Source organism: Tetrao urogallus, assembly GCF_951394365.1.
Source record: "Tetrao urogallus genome assembly, chromosome: 20".
NCBI classification, from domain to species: Eukaryota; Metazoa; Chordata; class Aves; order Galliformes; family Phasianidae; genus Tetrao; species Tetrao urogallus.
In genome coordinates this window covers 8,682,367-8,704,743 of record NC_136833.1, presented here as the reverse complement: position 1 = coordinate 8,704,743, position 22,377 = coordinate 8,682,367, and the positions used below count along the sequence as shown (strand labels likewise).

Below are 22,377 nucleotides of genomic sequence, written 5' to 3'. Positions count from 1 at the left end.
TCCAATGGTAAAACACAAAAATGGTACAGCTGCATCAAGTAAAGTTTCTGGGGGTGTGTTTGTTCCCTTAATAAAGCACACCTTGCCCACGGCTGTGCAGTGATTCACTGTTTGGGTTTAGCTTTGGGATAGACAGGCTATATGGAATGAAACAAGTGCCTGTACCTGTGTTCTCCCAGCGTTGGGGTGAGTGTGCATGGCAGGAGGGGTGGGCTGGCACCTGCTCCTCACATGCAGGGTTCTACAGCTGCCACATTTCCTTCCTTATGACAACTTCAGTACATCAGCACCATCCTCGTGGTGGGATAGGAGGAAATAACACCGCTGCGTGGCTCAAGCTGCGGACAAACACTGCGCAGTTGCAGCTCAATCCAGGTTCTCCTCCAGCCGCATTGCTCCAGGGATGACAGGCCTGGAATGTCCCCCTGCCCGCGATGGCCCTGCTGGCTCCCCAGCCCCACGCTCGCGCTCTCGGGGCGGCTGAGGTCGGCATGCTGCCGTTCCCTCCATGCACGTTGTCAGCAGCCCCGGCTGCCGCCAGCAGTCAATTTGTCACTGCATCAGTGTGTGTATTACTGCTCACATCGATAGCGCAATTAATGTTGAAGTCAATTTTGGTGTTAATTTTAGGCCATGATTAGTGTTGACACTGTGTGTCAAACGAACGGCGTTTATGAGAGCCATGAAAACGAATGTTAGTTAATATCATGTTTTTACTATCTGTTAATGGTTACATTAAGGCAAAGATCTATTGGGAGAAGATGTGTATAAAATTATATATATAAAACTGGTGCGTAATGTATGTGTGCTGTGCAATTCTGTGTCGCTGGTGTTACTCAGGGAGCAAATGGCATCTGAGCACTGAATCCTAATCACAGTTTGGAACATCAGAAATAATGATCACTTCTGATCGGGGGTTGTGAATAATTCATCCGGTTTGATTTTCACGTTCTGTCCGGTGATACTTTTCAAACCAAATGTGTTCCTACAGGAGAATAATGGTCCCACTTCCTATGGAAATACCGTGGCACAAATCATTTTGCCAACATAAAAACAGTTAAATAAGACGGTTCCTGCTTTTATTTTTTTCCTCCCTCTCCCCTTCGTTGCTGGGTGTGCTGGGAGGAGAGCTGTGGCTGGAGAAGGCAAACCGTGCTGCCTCTGCACAGAGCCCGCTTGGGAGCCCCTGCCGCTTGCCATCACTCTTTGTTGTTCTGACGGTGCTCTTAGGTGATTAGCTCAGCCTGTCTAATTAACCTGTAACCTTAGCGCAGCATCTGAATGTTTCTTGACCGCCTCCAGGGACGGTGATTCCACCACCAGCCTGGGTGGAGGTCTGTGTGCCCAACAACAGCCGCGTTCCGTTGTTTTGGGGCGTTACAACTTTGCTGTCGTGCTGCTGTTGCAGCAAAGCAACCTGCTGACCTTTTAGGGATTTATGCTCCTGCGTTTGAAATGGCTGCGCTGTCTCTCTCTGCCAAACGCTGCAGTTGGGTGCTGAGATGTAACTGTAAATCTGCAAATATTCGGAAGCAAACAAACAAATTAATCCTGTGTGACATATCCTTCAAAACAGCAGTGGATGAAACTGAGACCAAGGAGAAGGTGAACAGAAACACCATCTTTCTGCCAACCCGCAGCCTCAGCTCTGGGAAGGGAGGCAGAAGGCGCGGATCTGCCGCTTGTAGGATTTCTGGGTTGCTGCCTGCTTTACTTCCCGTGACCCTTTGATTAATCCCTCTGTCTTTTTATTTTTTTTAATGAGCCTGTTATGGCATATCTTACTGCAGATACTGATTGGATCTCAACTATATATTGTGCCATTTTGATTTGGATTAAATGGCACATATCTATCTGCTGCTTCTCCGCTCTCCCCCTCCTGTTTCAGTTCATCATGTTCAGAATTCAGAGTCTCCACAATGAGAGTTTCAAACCCCTGATTGCAGCGGATGCGCAATCGGCTTGAGGAATGTGTACTCAGAGCTTATGATCCTTGGGCAAGCAGAGACTGGGTGATGCATGTGGCTTTCAAGGGACGCTGCTATTCCCATCTGTTAATGGCATTCCGGGATGGCCAACTCCCCAGCGCGGGGACGCGGCTGAGGGATGGGAGACGTGGGGTACAGATGTTGCTGATCTCCATAAGATGGGCCAGAAGAAATCGTCTAGTGATGTTAAAAAGAAAAATATGCAGCAAAAAGCATTACTTATCCTGGCGGGCTTGGGAAGAAACTGCTGCAGTATTTGTGGAGGAGAAGGGGAAGAGCCGGAGGGATGAAAGGAAGGACAGTAAATAAGGGAGGGAGGAAATGAAAAAGTTGCTAACATGAGGACAGGGTCAGAGGGAAGCATGCTGCTGTTATTGGGGTTCCCAAGGAAAAGACTGAAGTGCAGCATACACGAGAACCCGTGCACAATTCTTTGCTTTCACATCTTGAAAGTATTCGTTGACCTTTTGTGGCTTTCTGTTCCTTTATTGCAGATTGGGATGGTAGCCTGGAAAATGACCCTCAAGACCCCGGAGTATCCTGAAGGCCGTGATATCATCGTCATTGGCAATGACATTACATACAGGATAGGTTCTTTTGGGCCTCAGGAGGACGTGCTGTTCCTGAGGGCTTCAGAGCTTGCTCGAACTCACGGCATCCCCCGCATCTACGTGGCTGCCAACAGCGGAGCCAGGATTGGTTTGGCTGAGGAGATCCGACACATGTTCCACGTTGCATGGGAGGACCCAGATGACCCGTACAAAGTAAGGAGGCACGGGAAATAGTGATGAAAGTCTGCATAGCTCAGGAGATTATCTTGTTTTTACACAGCCTGTCTTAATCGAGATGGGCTATGTATTTGCCAGACCGTTAGGTCCAAAGTTGGTATTGGATCTGTCAGGCACAGAGCTATTACCCAGAATGAGTTAGTGTGGAACGCTGAAAGCGTTCCCAGGTTCCAGTGACTTCAGCTGGAGCTCTGATATTGAGACAGGATGTTTGCCTCACTCTTAAATTAAATTCTGCTCCCTGGAAACTCTCTTTTTGGGTAGGGTTGCTGGGAAACGGGAAGGGCCTACAAATGGGAATGAATCAATGAGCTGTTTTTCCCTTCAGGGATACAAGTACTTGTACCTGACACCACAAGACTATAAGAAAGTCAGCGCTCTGAACTCGGTTCACTGTGAACATGTGGAGGACAATGGAGAGTCCAGGTAAGCGCAGATGAGTCTGAATTAAAAGCTGTCTGCACTTCCTTGGGTGAGTGTGAGGGTGGTGCGTGTCGCACCCTTGTGTTCAGCTGGAGAGCTGGAGTTCTGTGTTATCAGGGCATGGGGTGTGAGGAGTTGTTTGAGGAAGGGCTGCGCTGACACTGTGGTGCTGCCTGGGGCTCCAGGTTGTTCCCAAGGGTCCTGCAGTGGTAAATGCTCTGACACCAGGATGATGATTTCTACCCGGGGACTTGCAGTCTAAATTTTGCAAATTGCTTTTTGAGTAGACTCTAGAGTAAGGACAGAAGAATTCCTGGATGAAGGCTAAGCCCTCTGCCTCTTCTGGGGGTTGCACTGCCTTACAGCATTAGGTTTTCCATGCACGTCTCTGCTCCAGGCGGCTGTATTTTCTCAGCTGCATCCCAGAGGTAGCTCATCTGCAGATGAGGCGGGAAGAAGTTTTCAGAGCTAGTTGAAGCAGGAGTGCTGCTGCTGGCAAGAGAGAGGAGGATGTGCGTGGGAAGAAGAAAGCCTGGCCTGCAGCCTGGCAGGCTCTGGGAGAACAAAGGAATGGCTCTGGGTGTGGGGCTGCGTGCTGCCTGCCTGCGCACCGAAAGTCAGCGGCTCTTCAGTGAGGCACTTCAGCACATGCTCAAGTGCTTTGCTTAGCGAGGGCCTAGTGTGGGAGATAGAGGCCAGTTTGAGAGTGCTGAGTAAGAAGGGTCCGTGCTGGGGAAGGAAGGCATGAAAGAGGAAAGTAAAGGTGAGAGCTTCATTGTAATCTCTTGTTGTTTTGTTTCTTTTGGCTGCATTCTCTTCCTTTCTTGCCTTTTTTTTTCTACAATCAGACTGCATCTCACGTCCTGTGGGGGTGACACAATGCTTTTCATGGGATCTCTCTCCCTTGACATTTCCTGTTCGCAGTGCTGCTCACCTCGCATGTACATAGGGCTGTTCATGATGCTCAGCAAGGCTGCAGAATGAGCTCCTCTGTGGGTCCGAAATGGGTTTTATGCACATTGCTCTTCAGAGCCTTAATGATATTTAGTCACTTTTCATTTTCTTCATAGCAAACTGATTCAGCAAATCACTGGACCTTGTGACTCAAAGGCTGTATGTGTCTCCTTCAGGTATAAGATAACAGATATTATCGGGAAGGAAGACGGACTTGGAATAGAGAACCTCAGAGGATCTGGCATGATTGCTGGAGAATCATCTTTAGCCTATGAGAGTATTATCACCATCAACTTGGTAATCCCTTGCTGCTTTCTATTCTTCAAACTTTATCATCTATTTCAGCTAAAAATCCTGTAGTGATATCCAGGAGATACACCTGGGATCAGACATTTGGTTGATGTAAATTGACTCCTGTAGGCATCGAGCAGCACTGTTTGCACACCAGTACTAGGCTGGATCCATTCATTGTAAATGGAAGACACTTTTCAGAAAGGTGCCATTGGGCTTCGTGTTTGCTCAGTCAGTAAATTACTACTTCTCTCCCTTTTTTAAATAAAATGCATAGATGGTGAGATGCTGTGTTTTATGAAACAATAGGTTCTGGAGTTTTGCAGTAAGGAGTAGGTTTTATAACTTTGTAATGCAAACATGGCTAGTTTTACTGTTTTATCTAGATGTTTGAATCAATAGGGTTTGGCTGTGTGGTAGGACAGAAATCAATGTGATTTCTTTTATCCTTTTTTTAAGGTTACATGTCGGGCAATTGGAATTGGGGCTTACCTCGTTCGGTTAGGGCAGAGGACTATCCAGGTTGAGAACTCTCACATCATCCTGACTGGCTGTGGAGCCCTCAACAAGGTAAGTGTTCACACGTCAGTCTTCAGAGCTATGCGGGCTGAATGGCTGCTTCTGTGAGTTGTGCCTGACACTCGAGCTGCCATCACTGTACCTGCTCCATACTTGGACCCGTTTGCTGTTAGCTTCTGGAAGAGCTGGAAGGGAGGGCCGCAGGGACTGAGCCCCGACAAGGAGAAGAAGTGGTACAGGGTTCATCCAGAATGACTTTTAGTCTCTTTATTCTTTTCTGGTGAGAAAAGTCCTTTCTTGCACCTGTTCTTCTTGACAAGAACATTACGTTGATGGCCAGAGGCACTGCTGCAGGCGTTCTGGTTGGTGATGGGCAGGGGACCTGGGCAGCACTGCAGGTTGAAGGGCTTGAGCCTGAACCAGGTGAAAGGGAGGAAGGAGGAGCAGCTTCTAACACAGGTTGTGCGCAGTGGCTGAAAGACAGAAGCCCTTTGGGCAGCACCTTCTCACCCCCTGTATACTGTTACAGGAGAAGCAGAGTTGTTTCCAGTATCTGGATGACCATGTTTCCAAATACATGGGCCAGAATCGCCCTGACCTTGGTGTTAGCACTGGGAGAGCACTGAAGCCTTGGGAAAGAGAGCGGATGGTGATTTTCAAGGGGTGAAACCTGCTGGAAGCCTCAGCTGTCGGTGCAGGGAGGAACAACTGAGGCTGTAAGAAAACTTAGTGCTTTCACTACTAAAATGGCTCACCAGAGCCATTTTCTCACCAGAGGCGATTTTTCTCCCTTGCTGCCCCCTGCCTATTAATATCCCAGCCTCCAGCTCCTTGTGCGCATCAGACGCGGCTCGCAGCCAGCCCAGCTCTTGTCCCTCTCACTGAGGGCTTTGTTTACATGGCAGTTAGGATTGTGCTGGCGCCGGTGCCCTTCCCCATTGTGCAGCTTTGTTCGCAGGCACTCTCCAGCACCTGGGGTGGTTGTGCTTCATCGCAAGCTGCGTTTCAAGGAGTGCCTGCCCGACAATGGGAGATAAAAGGAAAATAGTCTCTCGTTGAATTATTCCCCTGAATAAAGGGGGCTCTGCAGAGAATGAAGCATTGATCCTATCAACTCCAGGATGCGGTACCCTCAGTTAGATCTCTTACACACATCACACACACCTGCATCAATGGAAGGAAAAGAGGCATTTGAAGATCCATCCTTCAAAAAGAGATTGAGCCAGTTAGTGCTTGCTGAAGTGAAGTACGTTGCTTGATTCCAGCTGTCATTTGTTGGTGATCAGGGTCCTGCAGAGTTTCCCAGATGGCACAGCAAGCCTGTGAAGTCTTCTCTTCTTCTCTCTTCTTTCTGGGTTTAACTGCATGCTCTGCACATGGAGTGAATGTTTGTTTCTATGTGACCAGATTAATCTCACTAAGGTTTAGGCACTTAAAAATTAAGGATTTACTCTAAATTAAGCACCTGACATCTGTCAGAAGGCATAGGCAGAAGGAGATGCTTTCAGGGTGTAACTTAGCCCGTCCTATCCCAAGGCCTTTAGTGGTCTGATTGTGTTCTTTTTCCATGCTCTGTTGGAAAGGCATGTACTGTTATGTAGGCACTGAACCTCCAGCTGCCTAAAGGTTGGCAAAGGAGGAGCCTATTGCATTCTCTCCAGCTTTCCCAGTAAGAAGCTGAGGCGCAGACCCACGAGAAAGTTTAGCTGTCCTTGAGGAGCAGGAGGCTGGGAGTCCCCACTCATCTGGATGTGTCTGTGATGCATCTTGCTAGTTTATATGATCTTCATTTTTCAATCCCTGCTGTTCTGGTGAGAGTTTCTTGAATGGATCCAGCTCTGTCTGTGTCCCATCTGAGGCAGTGAAGTGACCTCCAGTGCTCTCCTAAAATGTCTGAAGCTCATTCCAGCTGAGATGTTCAGCAGGGTGCGCAGCACATGGTGAGAGCTGATGTGTTTGTGTCGTCTTGCCATGGAGGCAGTATCTGCTGAAGTTTTACACTCTGTCTCCTTGTTCTTGTACGTAAACCTTTAAGCACTTCTCCCTTGAATTTGGATGGACTATTTGTTTTATTTGCATTCCCTTTTGGCTAGAAGTTGGGTCTCCATCAGCCAGGAGGCAATTAAGTGGAGTCTTCCCTTGAAGGAATGCAGGGGCTCTTTTTGATGGCATGAAGTTTGATGTGTTCTTTCTTACCAGTGCATGGATCAGGTTCCAGGAGAGCCTGATGGTGGGAACCTATTACAGTTTTGCCTCTGTGGAGCAACTGAGCCTCAATTCTTGTTGTTCTCTTGGATGAGATGCTGAGAAGAGCCCTGTGCAGGAAAGCCGGCGCTTTGCATTGTGGCCTTCAGGTGATCCCCAGTTCAGTGGGCAGGGACTTGGGGAAGGGTTGTGCCTGCAACAGAGATAAATAGATGGAGACTGCTGTCTTGCATGGCAGTTAGAAATGAATGTTTCTAATACAGCTGCATTCAAATAATCTTTGGGCTTTTCCCAATTTGGTGTCAGAAATGTGGGACTGTTTTCTTTTATTGCTGACTTTAATTCCTGCCTTCAAAGAAGACGTTGTGCAAACATTATACGCAGAGCTGTGTTCTGCATACGTATCTTGAAAACGCGATGTAAAAATGGTCCCCCAGCAATGGAGGGAGTTGGGCTTGCCAAAAGCAGTGAAAGTTTTGATTTTTTAATTTTCCTGCGGAATGCTGGGTTGTTTGTAACGTAGAAGGGGAGCAGAGGAGAACTGTGAGAAGCGTTACTTGCCAGCAGATTCGTTCGTTATCGTTATGTGAACCCAGTTGGAGAGTTTGGGCATGAAGGGGGAGGTCCGGCTGCCAGCATCAGGCTGTGGCCTGGAACGTAGGCGATGAGCTCAAGGTCAGCGTTGCTTTAACAGGGGCTGGTGCTGCTGGATCTGGCTGATGGCATGCTGGCTGTTTGCCTCCGTGGCACCGCGCTGCACGTGGGGAGGCACGTCCCGGCGAGGCCCCTGGCAGCAGGCAGGGTCGGCATTCTCTCGGCCCTGCTGCCCGCATGGGTGACAGAAAGCGCGGGAGCCGTGCCGGGTTTCCCTGTGCTGGTGATGAAGCCGTCTTTGTTTGCGGTCCAGACCTGCGGGCAGGGGACGGCCGAGAAGAGGTGCGCTGGGCTCCGGGCTGCATTTCATCTGCACCCCTTTTGTCTTCGCCAGCGCGTTTCAGCAGGGGGTGGAGAGGTGGAAATGACATTTCATTCCTCTCCCGTGAGCGTGTGCGCGCCTGTGCTGAGCCCGCTGACCCCCCTGGAAATTGAAATAATGATAATGCGCGTCTCCTGACTGCATCAAAGTATCAGCACATCAAAAGCCAGGAGGCATGAAATGCAAATGATAAAGTGAAAGCAGATGGATTGTGCATGATCGCCTGATGCCCAATGAATTTTAAAAGGTGCTGGTTCACATGGGGAGAGGGGCTGAAATAAACACGTTATCCCTGCAATTTTTTTTTTGTTCTTGCCGCTCACTCCTGACAATATTTTTTCACACTTCAGCGAGCAGCCACTCCATCTCCCTCCCTCCCTCTCCCTCTCTTTCTCTCCCTCTCTCTCGCTGTCTACCTCACACACGTCTCGGGTCATGTCGCCGCAGCTCCGGTGGAAATAATAAGATATAAACCACGAGGTTGTTATTTGCATAGAAATAGCATGGAGCCCCAGGCAGCATGGGAGAAGGACACAGAGATCATTTGTCTAAAATTTTAATGAAAACTTTTGCTGAGGCAGAGATTTTTTTATTTATTTATTTTTTTTTTTAACTTTGGCTGCCTCCCCCTTTTCCCACCCCTGTGCCTTCCTGCACCTCCCTCAGCTCCCTTTCCTCGTCACCAGCTGATCGTGCTGTGGTTCCGAGGGCAGGTGACGTGCTGCTGCTGTGCACTCACAGGTTAATTTCCAGTGCTTTTCTTCTTAATAGAAGTAAGCTGAAGAACTCCCAATTTATGCATTGCTTACATGGTTCGAGCTTCCAGGACTACATTTCATCTCAGTCCTCCCAGGGATGTTCCCAAGTCTGTTGCTGACCTATTTTTAATTAGTTTGCTTCTCCTTGTCTTTCGTGTTGAAAAGAAATCCTGTCTTTAAGGCTGTTTCATTAATGCAAACAAAGAGTGGCTTTCCATCACATCGCTGCCCGTCCCATGAAGTGCCGCCTGCCCAAAATGTCAGTGTCCCCTTGGCTCTGTGACTGTCATGGGATGAGGTGTGACAGTTGGGCTCTGCCTGCTGTCTCCAAAATCTTTCATACCGTTCTGAAATTCTTTCCTTGGCATTGTTAACCGTGTGGATCAGTGAGAGTCGCTAAAGGGTTTCTTTTCTGAAAAAAGAAAGAAGTTCTTCCATTTATTGTAGCAAATTTCCCCCTAAGAAGGGTGCTCTGTATCATAGGAAGAATAGTCAGAGAGCATCCACAGGGCTGCAAAGAGTCTGCGTAGCAGGGGGCTGGGAGATGCCAAGGGAATGGATCCCTGTGCTGTGGATATCTGGAGGTAAGGAACCGCTGTGGCCTCTGTTACTGCTTGGGCACTCCTAAAATGTTGGGTGAATGCATGCAGCAGATGGACTGGAAGTAAATGATGGTCATACTGGAGGGAGAAGTGGGAGCTGCCAAGAGCCTTAATCCATTTGTGCTTGCAGGGTGTGTGGGAAGGCACCTGCCAGCAGTGGTGTTTTGGTGGTATCTTCATCCTCAGGGCTTCTTTCTTTCGTCCTCAAAATCATATTCATTTAAATGATATCTGATGGTATTATGGCCTGTTCCAGGCCTGGAGGAGCTCAGGAGGCAATATACAGATGTTGGCAGGTTGCTGCTGAGGAAACTGCAGAACCTCCTGGGGCTGCTGGGGCTGGGTTGGAGTGTGCAGCAGGTGGGGACACGGGGAGCAGCAGCACGGGGCTCCTTGGAGGAGCTGCGGGTGAGGAATGGGAGGCTCACAGCCTGCCAGTCTGTCTCGTGCGAGTGATCCGTCTTCAGCATCGCAGGCAGTAATATTTACCCTTCAATTTCACAATCTGGAAAAATAAATAAAGGCCTGGTGAGATTGATGCTGTTCGGGGGGTTTACTGTAAAATACAGAATGTGAAAAGCTCTTCTTTTGAGATTCAAGGCAGGATAGCTCAGTATCTGCTCCAGATGACTCCAGTCTTGGGATTAGATCAAAGCAATCATGTGAGAGAAATCATATGAGTTAGAACAGCAAGTGCCATCCCTGTCATTCAAAGGAGCATTATAATTATTAATGCATGATATGAATCTTTCTGTAGAGGCACAGCAAGACTATTAGGGAGACACATTAGGGTGCGGGCTGTTGGAGGATACTGACCCAAAGGGGCTCTGAGAGGTGTCAGCCAGGAGCTCACAGCAGCTCCGTGGGGACATCCCCAAGGTTGTCCTGCTCCTGGCTCAGTGGCAGGAGGGGCTCCCCCACTACTGGGTCACGGTGGAGCCCTGCGGTTTCCTGGGTGGAGGCTGCTTCTTTGTGCTCACCCAGAGCAGATGAAGGACCTTGGGTGGTGGAGGTTCCCCTGCTGTAGGTTACCAGTGCTCACACCCCTACGAAGCCAGTCTGGTTTGGGAACGGAGGTCAGAATAGTTACGGAGTCATGCAATGGTTGAGTTGGAAGGAGCCTTACGGTCCGTCCTGCCCCAACCCCTGCTGCAGACTGGCTGCACCCCGGCAGATCAGGGGCTCAAGGTCCCATCCGTGGCACTGGGCACAACCTGGGCTGGTGGCATAAAGGGCTTCACTCTGCCTAGAGAAGTTGTGAGCAGGATGGGTGCCTGAGCTCAGACAAGAGCAAATAAACAAGCGCCGGCCTTCATTTCTACATTTTATTTTTAATTGCCTTTCTTTAAGTGGTGATATTTGTGTATTGTTCCCATTAGAGACAATTTACGTTCCAGACATCACATTATCGGTCCCTTTATGTTTGCTTAGGGAAGAAAGTCTAATAGATTTCTGTTGACTTTTTTTTTCCTCCCTCCTTTTATCATTTTTAATATGGATCTCGATCAGTTTATCTGTGTGGATGGTGCTTGTACGGTGTGGGCGCGCGGTATTTATTCCCACTGAGCAGCAGTTGTGCACATTGGCCCCTATTCTGCCTATCTAAATCTCTCCCTGCACCTTCTAGGGAAACTCTTTGTGTTTTAAACCCCGCATACATTTCACATAGCAGGAATTGCATCCCAGTTCCTGGTGACCCTTTAAGGTACGTTTCAGTGCAGTGCTCTGCCACCTGACATCCCACTGGAGCTGAATGGAAGGAGACATTTTTCAGATGTGTCCCAGAATAGCTGGTCCTCCCATCTCTGGGGGCGTCCCTGGGAGCGTGTCAGGATGATGGCCTATGGCTTTTCTCAGCTGTGAATTGGAGACACATTTTCTGCCATTCTGGATGGTTGAGTGGGAACTTTAGGAGCTGCTCTGGAAAAATCTCACGGTTAAACCCAAAACCATGATACAGAGTGAGCAAAGTTTCATTGTCCTGTGCTGGAGCTGCCCCTGGGTTGGTTTCTGAACAAGAGGGTTCTGATGGGGCTTAGAAGGTGGCCAAAGGAATGACCAAAAAAGCAAGATCACTAAGTATCATGGAGACGATTTTTAATGCTGTTTATAGGGCTGTTGTCGAGAGTAGGGAACCCCTAGCTGGGACAGAAGGGATTTATGGGTGTTTGCACCATGTAGAACAGGGGGCTGTAATTTTAGTTTGCAAAATGTATTGAGTCCTTGTGATTTACCACTGACTGCTGGAGTGACCTTGAGCAGAACATGCCGTCTCCCTACACTGCAGAAGGAGAGCTGGGCAGGAATTCTTTGACAAGACATTTTTCATTTGAAAATGCCAATTCAATGGAATGGGAACTCTTCAGGAAAAGGTACTGATTTTGATGAATTCCTTGTTCAGAATTTTTTCATTTTGTCAAACAAAAAGCTCTTCTGTTCCAACTGAATTTTCATTTCGGATTAACTTTTATTTCTAATGTCCTACACCGAAGATGTCAGAAGCAGTCATGATCCTGTCTGATTGGCCACATCTTGGGATTGCAAATTGTGCAGTGCAGAGGAGGAGATGTTCCAAAGCCCCCATAAATTCTTACAGGAAGGAGGTGATTTCCTCCCAGAAACGTTCCGTGTTGCCATCTGCGTTAGCCAGGTGCTTTGGGATCATCAGGCAGAAGGCACCACGGCAAGGCCAGCTGCAGCAGCAGCGTCCATCTGGATGCCTCTTCCCCTGCTGCCTCCCGTGCAATTGCTTCTTCCCCTTCCCCCTCTGATCTCCCCAAATTAAAGCAAGGAGAGGCCTCCACCGGCAGGCCCTGCTCTGGATTTGCAGTCAGGAGCCATCTCCAATAACCGTCAGGCTGTCAGCTTCCCCCACCTCCCCCTGCCTCCCACCTCCCCCATCACTCACCAAAGGAAAAAAAGAGCTGGAGCCACAGCTTGAAATATATCATGCAATAGTGTATCATGAATTTCTTGTGAATCACATTGGTGAAGCAGGTTTATTTATTTCTGAGACTTTAAATCAATACAAAGTAGGTCTCTTAGTTCTGAAGCCGGGATGGAGTGTGAAAAAATGAGCCCATTGTACTCTTAAAACTTTGGGGAAAGGAGATGACAGCTATATAATTCCATTTACCAGGCACTAGGGGCTTTAATGTGAAGGTGACAGGGAGCTCTTTGTGCATTTAGAGCACCATATCTTCTAAATAAAAGATCTGTAGACTTGATAGTGGAGTATAGCTCTGACTTTAATAATCTCCAAGCATTAGACCGAGCCAATATGTTCCCAAGTCAGAAGGGTCCCCCACCGAACGCTCGTAAATTAAGAGTGCAGGAACTGCACACGCCGGTAGATTAGAGATGCAAGAAGAGCACCCGCTCCTGAGCATCTCCCCCAGCCCACTTCTCTGCCTGGGGTTGCTTCTCTTTTGCCCTCTAATGACACGATACGTGTGGAGGAAGAGCTGAGGGATGGAAATGAACGCCGTAAGATCTGTTGAGGCTTGACTGCACGTAATAGCAGTCAGGTTTTAAGTTCCTACATTGTGTTTTCTGATGAGACATTCGTCTGATCATTTCTGCCTGTTTATGAAAAATAGGCTATTTATAGTATGTGCATGTGCCTTTCTGCTTCAGGTTTCAGGCAGATAATATAAATTGTGGGATGGGAATTGCAATTATTGAAATTATTTGGATAAAAATCTGGCACTTATATTTGATATAAACACATGATATGCTCTGAATAATAACAGCACTTATGTTACATGATGATTCCCATTCAAGCCCTCTGCTGTCATTTTTTCACATCTTTCATCTTTGATGAAACATTTGAGCCAATCAAGTTTCCAGCCGGAGCAGCTCTGCAGTGAATGTCTCAGCTCCAGCAGCTCAGCTTCTGCAAAGTGCAGGGAGAGCTGCTGGTCAGCACAGGTTGGAGTGCTAGAAAACAATAAGCGTGCACGTGGCGTGGCTGTGGGCTGGTGGGAAGGGCCTTCTGAAGGCTGAAAGGGCTGCTAGAACCCTGCTCTCCTTTGTACTGCCCAAAAGATCCTGTGTAGTGGAAAGAGATGTGATGTCCTCCTAGGAAGGCTTCTGTGGAGCTGAACAGATGGTGGCAATTCTGCTGGGGTATTTTCTAAACATGGGGTTGCACTGTCTGGAAGGTGGTGTGTGTTCTTACAGCCACGGGCTGAGCTTTAACACGTGCAGTTCTAGATCTCCCATCTCCTTTGGAGCACTTGACTGATGTCCTCATCTTTTTGTGGAGATGGAGGCACAGAGGAATCAGCAGCTGCAATGAATGGGAAACTGGAGATGTTATCCCAAGTGCCAGGCACCAGAATGCTGCAGTACAGTACGGGGAAACCTCAGAATGGACCAGTGTGGGACCATTCCTCGTTACTGATAGCGTGTCAGAGGGGGGTGGGCAGAAGAGTGAGTGGATGGAATTTTAGTTTGGAGCCAGAAGTTTACTGTCCAGTGCCTTGCTGTTCATGGATGTTCTTCTTTGTCTGGCTTCCCATCATATAAGGTGAAAGATCAGAGGTTAAGCATTACTGATAATTCAGGTGCAATGCATATCAGAGCTGTGGGAGTTGGATCCTGTCCCTTCCCACCCCTCACGCTGTGCCTTTCCTGATCTCTGCTCTGTAGTCGCTGTATCTTTGTCCCTGGAGAAGTGACCTCTCTGCCAGGAGGGACCCACTCTGCACACTCAGCCCTTGTGTTGTGTTCCATGTGGGATTTAATCCCATGCAGTCTTTCCTTGGTTTGGCATTCTCCATTTAACTGATTGGAGCATTTCTAAACCCACTCATGCCTCCGCTGACCATGTGTCTTATGAGGAATATCTGAATCGGTTAATTGCAGAAGCATCAGTTCTGGGCTCCTCCAGCAGACGTATTCTCTTTCACCCTTGGATATTTTCTTGCAGAAACATTTATACAGCAATATGCATTGCACCATTTAAAATTGTTAATTGGAGATTGAATTACTTGTCAGCCTTTAAAAATGTAGTCCTGCAAGGTCAGAGATGAGGCGGTTAGCGGAGCCGAATGGATGAGCCATAGCGTTCATTTTTCTCCAGCCCCATATCACTGTGCTCACCGCTGGCCCCTCGCTGCCTCCTGACCTCTGCTCCCGAGCTCAGCTGCAGCAGCACACACGGGGCAGCACATCACCCCTCTGCACAGCCTTCAGTGCAGCCCGGGGCTGCGCCGCCGACAAGCGTTGATGGGTGAATGCTGCGGGGGGGTTCTGTTCATGCGGCCCCTCGCAGTGCTCTGCCACTTCACGGAGATGTCTGCAGCACTCAGGAGAAGGAGCTGCGTATCTGTCTTCATCTCCAAAAAGGGATTTAGGGCCACGAGCAGGAGGTATATTAGGCTGCTTTCACTGCCTGTCAGCGGCGGTAAACCTGCGCTGTTGGCGCGGTCTCCAGATAAGCAGCAGCAGAGGCCCATTTTGCATGTGCATACGTTTGCATTAGTTCATAGGTGGGGAGCTTAAATCCTCTTTATTTTTATTTTCCTATGTGGAAGGCATTTAGCTAGGCTGGTGACTGGCATCCCGAGATCCGTGCTTTCCTTTGGAGTTGGCAGATGGTGGTGTTGCACCTTTGCAGTTAGGCAGTGGCGGGCACAGGGCACCCCCAGCCTCGATGAACCGGTGTGTGCAGGAAGAGCACTGCTGATGCAGGCAGCTTACGGCCAGTTCAGAGCTTCTGTTCTCCCACCCCTTCGACACCTCTGCTCTCTGCCCAAAGGATCGCATCCTGAGGAGTGCAGCACCTCCGTGTCCCTGCAGCTCTCCTGGCAGGACATCGGCTGTTCTGCCCTCGGAAGCAGTCAGAGCTGAGCACCCCATCCTTGGTGCTGCCCTGCCTGGGCTCGGGCTGCTCCACGCCGAGGGTGCTCATCCTGAATGGAGCTGTGCTGGTGGGTTGCTGGGGGAGGACGAGTTGTCTGCCTGCATCTGAGGGGGTTTTAAGATCTAAATGAAGCAGGTATGTAATGCCCTCTGTCTGTTAGAAAGACACAACCCATAAAAATAACAAACGGCATATATTTGCTAGAATGTCAAAGTTATGAGTTTATTTTGTAATGATGTGCTCCTGCCTTCATGAGGTAAACTGGCCGTGGCAGAGGTGTTATTAGTAATATGGACTCAGTGGAGCAGAAAGCCGAGTGACCGAGAGATCAGTGTATCAGTCAGCAAGAGGGCAAATGGAAAGAGACAGCAGGGGAATGAGAAAAGAGCTGCAGAGCCCGGGCTGAGGCTGGCGATGGAGCCAGGAGAGTCAGACGCAGCACTCATCTGATCTCCCAACCTCTCAGAGCTGGGGTTTTGTCTTTGCTGTGCCTTCTGCAGCACGTGGCTTTTCTGCCCAGTTAAGGGTTTCTCTGCACCCGGGTCAGTGCTCAGGAGACCTGTTCATGTCTCAGCTGCTCAGAAAGGGCAGGTGGGACGGCTGCCTCAGCTTTCCACGAGTGCAGTTTCCCTTGGAAATCCATACCTGCAGATCTCAGCTATGTGCAGGAAGGTCAGTTGGGAGCCATCGCTCCATCCTTTGCTGCTGAAGTGAGCGTGACTTGCTGTACGCACCTCCTCAGTCTGCACCTGCAGTCCGCATCCCATCCCCTGATGGCTTCCCTGTTTTTCCTTTCCAGGTGCTTGGTCGGGAGGTGTACACCTCCAACAACCAGCTGGGCGGGATCCAGATCATGCACAACAACGGGGTGACCCACGGCACCGTGTGCGACGATTTTGAAGGAGTCTACACTATTCTGCTGTGGCTTTCCTACATGCCCAAGGTAATTCCTGGCCCTGCAGGAGTGTGGCATGTCACTCCGTGTCCTCTTTGTTCACAGGGCTTTGGGGATGAGGGCAGGCTCTTTGAATGCTTTTTCTTATCCTGTGTTTGTAGCAAAATGATTTAGACTCATGATTGAAGCAGTTGGGCGTTGTGATACTGAACTCCACAGAGCAGCTTCTGACCTGCAAAGCTGGGATGGGGGCAGCCCGGCTCTGCTGGGTGTACTTCCACATCACATCCCATCCTGGAGCCCTATCTCAAGTACTCTGGGTGGCAGGACCTGATGTCGGCAGTGGGTTGTCTTTTCCTGGAAAGACTCTAGAAGTTCCTCTCTGAGGCAGTAATTGGAAGCAGCTGATGTATGTGTGTTAGCTGCTCCGCAGCCAGGAAGGCAGCGGTAAGAACATGCAGGTCACCTTCTTTCAGGAAAGACTGCATGAATGAGTCTGATGGCCTGGTCACCTTTAGAAATTAAATTGCAACGCCTTGCAAATGCTGTCAGTGCCTGAAGCTCAGGAACAAGTATAGCAGAGTGCATATCAGATGATGCTGAAAGGAGGGTTTTGAGAGTATTTGGAGCACTTCTTGAGACTCGTACCAAGGTTCTGTGATCCCATGTTACAGGGTTGTACCATGTGGTGGAAAGCAGACTCTGACCAGGTGCTTTAGATTTGGGTTTTGGTGCAAAGCTATGTAGAATTACTACCTGAAATATTTTTCTTTTTTCCTTAGAGCGTATACAGCCCTGTTCCTATCCTCAAGGTCAAGGATCCTATAGACAGAACCATAGACTTTGTTCCTACCAAGACTCCCTATGATCCTCGCTGGATGCTGGCTGGACGCCCAAATCCAAGTACGTAGATCTTTGGTGGTCAGGACGTGTTGTGTTGTGTCTTGGTTCAAGACACTCAAAGCTCCACATCTGTTTCTGCTTTGTCAGCATCAAATTATTATTACTCTGGTGAGTTCTATGCCTGTTGCATAATTAGAATTACAAAGACTAAAGAATGAAGGTATGGTTAGCAAATGGGGCAGGAGGCCCTGTGTGCTCACCCTGTCAATCTGGATCTTTTTTCTGTGGTACTTTAGGACTTGAGTGAAGCCAGGTGCATTCTGAAGCCTGAATCTGTCTGTTCTGTTTGGAGATCTCTGCATCTGCTTCCAGACTTGAAGCATTCCGTTCCGCCTCCAGCCCACAGCCAGGCACCCTGTGAATGTGGGTAGTTAAAAAGAATCAGGCTGGCTGGAATGGGAAGAGAAGTCCAAGGCCTGCGCCCAAGTACATTTCAGAGCTTATGAAATGATTAGTTCTAAGGGATTTAGATGCAATATACAAAAATAGCATATTTTTCTGAGTGCTTGGCATCTGAGCATCTGAGTGCTTGGGAACACTTACAAGTAATAGTTACTTTCATAGACCTTCTTTTTGCAGTTCAGAGGAAAGTGCAAATACAAAAGTCTTCATACTCGAGGAAATGCACAGCATTCCTGCAGGTCCTGGAGAGTAAATATACTGGAGGCACTGCCAACCACTGAACCCCCACGCTTGCGCTTGGGGTTGTGCAGCCTGCGTGTGAACCAGCTGCAAACTGGGTGACCATTATGCCTGCTGTTATTAACGAGTTTGGGAGGCTAAAATGAGATTTGTGATAAACTAAGTTTTCTGTTTTTGGATAATATTTTTTCATCATCTCTCAAGTAATTCATCCAGCTGTCTGAGCGCAGCAAGCGCTGCCTTCCAAATCGAGTGACTTCAGATTTTAATTTAGTGGAAGCGTTAAGGAAAGCAGATGATTCCCTGTGATAAGTTAAAGCAGATATCTCCTAGGTGAAAAGTTAAAGCCATTTATTAGAGGAGATATTGCCGTGATATTCTTCAAACTGACGCCCGACACGAGGCCAGAATCTAAACGATCAGCTTTGGGCTCACGATAAAGAGATAATTTTGAAATGGATGGTCACATTTTACAGTGGGGCCACAGAGGCAGGGAATGTAGAACACAGTAATTACAAGTTTGGTCTTGATAAAACACTCTCCATCCTGTTTAAGTCAGCAGAGGTTAGCTTGCTTGGATCTCCACTTTTAATTGGTTTTGGACTTGGGTTTGCAGAAGCAAAGGTGCTTGTTCAGATTAAAGTATTCCTCAGAAGCTCTGTGCCAAGAGGTAAAGCTGGGAGGTTTTTTTTTGTTGGCTTTTTTTTTTTTTTGGCAGAAGCTTCATGAAGCCTCAGAGCAGAGCAGAGTGCCACAGAGCAGTTTTGTCCCTGTTGGGTGGGCAGTGCCTGGCAGCATTGTGCTCTTCAGGGGTTTGATTTCCTCGAGGCACTGGGAAGTCACTGCCTCCTCTGGGCCAACGAATTGATCTGATAGTGCATGGTGAGCTAAAGCATTTTAGGAGCTAAAGCATGCTTCAGTTTATGGGATGCAGCTGGTATCTGTGCAGAGAGAGCAGGCTTTCAATATGCAGCACTTCATTTCAGGTTTTCCCAAGGAATGTGTGAAGCTCTCGGATGCGCCATCTCATTTTCCAGCATTACGGAACTTTTTGCATTTCTTTGCAGGAGAGATCAGGCAGAAGCAAGAGAAAACTGCGAGCTGAGTTTTAAAATAGAAACAGGCATTTTGAAAAACATCTTTAACGACTTTGCTGCCTTTTGACAAATGTTTGTCCTATCTCGAAAAAAAAAAGTTATTTATTTAAAAGCATGCAAAGTCCCTCTGCTATCTGAACCCCATCGTTTAACAATAAATGATGCTTTTGCTGATAAATGACTGTTTTTATGCAGGCTGGCAAATGAAATAAGACATGATGGCTGAAGGCAGACAAATGCTCAGCTGTCTAATGTTCCCTTGTATGATAATCTGTTTAAAATTAAATAAATAAATACATCAAAAGGCAGCACCACGTTCTCCAGTTGGCATTTTTAAGCAAGTTTCTGTTGCTCCTTCTGTGTGCTGACTTCCCGTTTCTCCTCCCACCTCTGATGTCTCCATTTTTCCCCTTCCTTTCAGGTCAGAAAGGACAGTGGCAGAGTGGTTTCTTCGACAATGGCTCATTCCTGGAGATCATGCAGCCCTGGGCACAGACAGTTGTGGTTGGCAGAGCAAGGTAAATGCTGAGAGACTTTTTAGACGTTTGTGGAAATCATGTTTTCATCAGGCGTTACTTTTTTTCTGAAACCTCATTTCAAAGTTGATAGTAAGAATAAGTCATTACTTGAATAGGATACTTTTTTACCACACGAATGGAGCATGCACTGATCATTGCTCCTGTTTTGCTTGGAGGGGACGTGCACAAAAGCCAAAAAGAGAGAGAGGTTGTTAAAAATGATGGAAGACAAAACCTGCTTCTCTGGGAACGTGGTCACAGTGAGGCCTTCCCACAGCTGTTGGCCAAAGGAAGGGTGCACAGCTTAGTGCTCTGAGGTCACATTTGCCTTGCAAGAGAAGTTCATCTAAAACTGGAATAAATTACAAGAGACAGAAGAGCTTAACATCGAGACTTGCATGGAATTGCTTGCAGCATTTTCCAGTGCAGCACCTGATGATCTCGGGTTTCCTCTGTGCTGCAGAGAGGTGTGGCAAAATGGGATTGGGATTTCCTTAGGACTCTCCTAGAGCAGAATGTGATCAGGAGGAGGCCTTTTTCCTTCGATCCCATATCAGAACGTGGGCTGCTCCTGCCCAACCAAAGGGCTCTGAGCAGTTCAGCTCAGCCCTGCCATCTCTCTGTGTCTGTGACCTCTGCTGGTCCCAGGGATTCCATTCCACTCAGAACATTGTCTGATCTTCATACATCTTCGAAAAGAACTTGAAATACCTGCAGACTCCACTCCTAACTGCAGCACGTAACCCCGGGTTGTCCTTTGACCTTTTGATACACTTCACTATTTTTATTTGCCATCTGTAACACACTAAAGTTTTATCTCACGACGTACTGTAATCTTGGAAAGGCTTTTAGATCGAGCAGTGTTGCAGGGAAAAGAAATAACCGGTGGTTTGGCAAAGCTGGAAGCTCTCTGTCCAGGCCGGTTCTCAGCCCCTCTTGCAATTCCTTCTGACAAATTCCGAGTTGCTCTGGGCTCTCCCGTGCACACATATATATATAACACAAATGAAACCGACTTCTTTTGAAAGCAGCGGCACTTTGGAAAAACAAATACAAATATATTCTTCTGGGATTGTTACTATAAGTGCTGCCAAAACTCATCTTTTGTATGTATGTTTGGAATATGTGTGCTGTTGGCTGTAAATTGTCTTTTATTATTCTATGGCAACTTGTCCAGGGACACACTATAAAACAAGATGTAGCATCTTCATGTGCTAGCCTGATAAAATTTATATGAAGTATAATGGAAAACAGAAGTTGTTTTGAGCTGTTTTCAAGTTCAATAAATAACTGTAATACTTGGATAAAGATGTTCTTTATTAGGTCACATGGGCCCTAATATAGAAGTTATAAGTTACCGATTTAAGACGGCTTCTGCAATTACGGGTATCTGGGCAGACTCTTAATCATAGTGAATGGGAATGTTCTCAGCCCCCTGGTGCCCATTGGCCGTGCTGTCCCTCCTCGGGTGGCTGCAGGAGCAGCTCTCTGGGATGGAGGCAGGCAGCCCCAAACCTCTGCGCACCGCTGCCAGCAAGAGTGGGTCGTAGCAGCAGCACAGGTGCAGCCAGTTCTCTTCTGTTTCGTTCTCAGTGAGGCACGTGGCAGTTTTTAGAACTGGGTTTTGCTGTGAAAGCCCTAAATTCAGCTCTGAAATTATCCGGCTGCACACCTAAACTCTTCAAAAAGGCCGCAGCGCAGCCTCCTCCTCCTCCATTTGCCTGCATTGTTTGTCTCTTCTGAGTATTGTGATGTGAATTGGAAAAATTGTCTAGTTGTGTAACAGAGAAAATACGGATTTTGATGTGTCTCACCTCCTTTCAGGCTGGGAGGAATACCTGTAGGAGTAGTTGCCGTAGAAACCAGAACAGTGGAGCTGAGCATCCCTGCTGATCCTGCAAACCTGGACTCAGAGGCCAAGGTGAGCTGAGTGTGTGTGGTTGTCCTCTGCAAATGTCTCTGAGAAAAGAGCATTTGTTTCGGTGGGATTTTTTTTCTTCCAAATACAGGACACAAAGTAGAGCCAGTCCTTGGCTGGGAGCTGATGCAGCAGGGATGGTTGTGTTGGCTGTTTGCTCCTCATTCCCCAGTAGTTCTGCTGTGGGCTGAGATATGGGGAGTGGGGCATTGGAAACATGGTTTCCTTGTTCCATGGCTGTGATTGTAGTGTTTCATGCTCTTGCTGCTTTGACATTTTGCTTTTCTCCTGCCTGATTTCACAGCTGTGGCCCTACATCATGTCTTCTGCATCTTCTCCTTTGCATGTGCTTTTCTTTCTCCTTCACATTGTTACAGCAGTCTCAGCATCGGGCTTCCTGTGCCGTCTCCCCATGGGTAAATCAGCAACATCACTCCTTTTGATGCTGGTGACAGAAGGATTGTCCCAGTTTTTCTGTGGACAAGCAGATCCCGTGCATGTTGTGTGCTCTGCTCTGCACTGATGGTTCCACATTGCAATTCATGCTGCAACTGTTTCTGTGTGTTTTGTTTTTTTTTTTGTGCTGACTGCTAAGGTAACAGGGTTTGCTCATCTTTCTCATTCCCACAGATAATCCAGCAGGCTGGTCAGGTGTGGTTCCCTGATTCTGCCTATAAGACAGCCCAGGCCATCAACGACTTCAACAGGGAGGGGCTGCCTCTGATGGTCTTTGCCAACTGGAGAGGCTTTTCTGGTGGCATGAAAGGTAATGGCCACTTCTGTACCCTGATGGTGTTGTCCTGTTGGGTGGTTTTGTTCCTTTCCTTCCTTCTTGGCTCTTGTCTTTAACAGCCAGTGTGGGAATAACACCAAATGTGCCAGGTGCAAATCTGAAATCAGGTTCTTTTCAGCGTAACAACACTGTTGTATTTTTATACGTACCCTAATGGAGGGTTACAGGACCTGACCAGACCAGCTGCAGTGAGAACAGGTGATTGGTCTGTAACTGTGGGCTAGTTGCTGACCAAATT

General features: G+C 47.9%; 1 protein-coding gene across 3 annotated transcripts in view; it reads left to right on the top strand.

Annotated features, from left to right (window-relative positions):
* The window catches only part of ACACA (acetyl-CoA carboxylase alpha), a gene marked incomplete at both ends in the record, with an annotated part of 96,929 nt that overhangs the window by 60,400 nt on the left and 14,152 nt on the right, over nucleotides 1–22,377 (top strand). For all 3 annotated transcript variants that reach the window (XM_079545010.1, XM_079545009.1, XM_079545011.1), the window contains 9 exons: nucleotides 2,483–2,752; nucleotides 3,105–3,202; nucleotides 4,330–4,450; nucleotides 4,904–5,014; nucleotides 16,173–16,316; nucleotides 17,051–17,171; nucleotides 19,332–19,428; nucleotides 21,253–21,349; nucleotides 21,977–22,112. In XM_079545010.1, coding sequence (XP_079401136.1) covers nucleotides 2,483–2,752; nucleotides 3,105–3,202; nucleotides 4,330–4,450; nucleotides 4,904–5,014; nucleotides 16,173–16,316; nucleotides 17,051–17,171; nucleotides 19,332–19,428; nucleotides 21,253–21,349; nucleotides 21,977–22,112 — 1,195 coding nt within the window. The remainder of the gene's footprint in view (nucleotides 1–2,482; nucleotides 2,753–3,104; nucleotides 3,203–4,329; nucleotides 4,451–4,903; nucleotides 5,015–16,172; nucleotides 16,317–17,050; nucleotides 17,172–19,331; nucleotides 19,429–21,252; nucleotides 21,350–21,976; nucleotides 22,113–22,377) is intronic.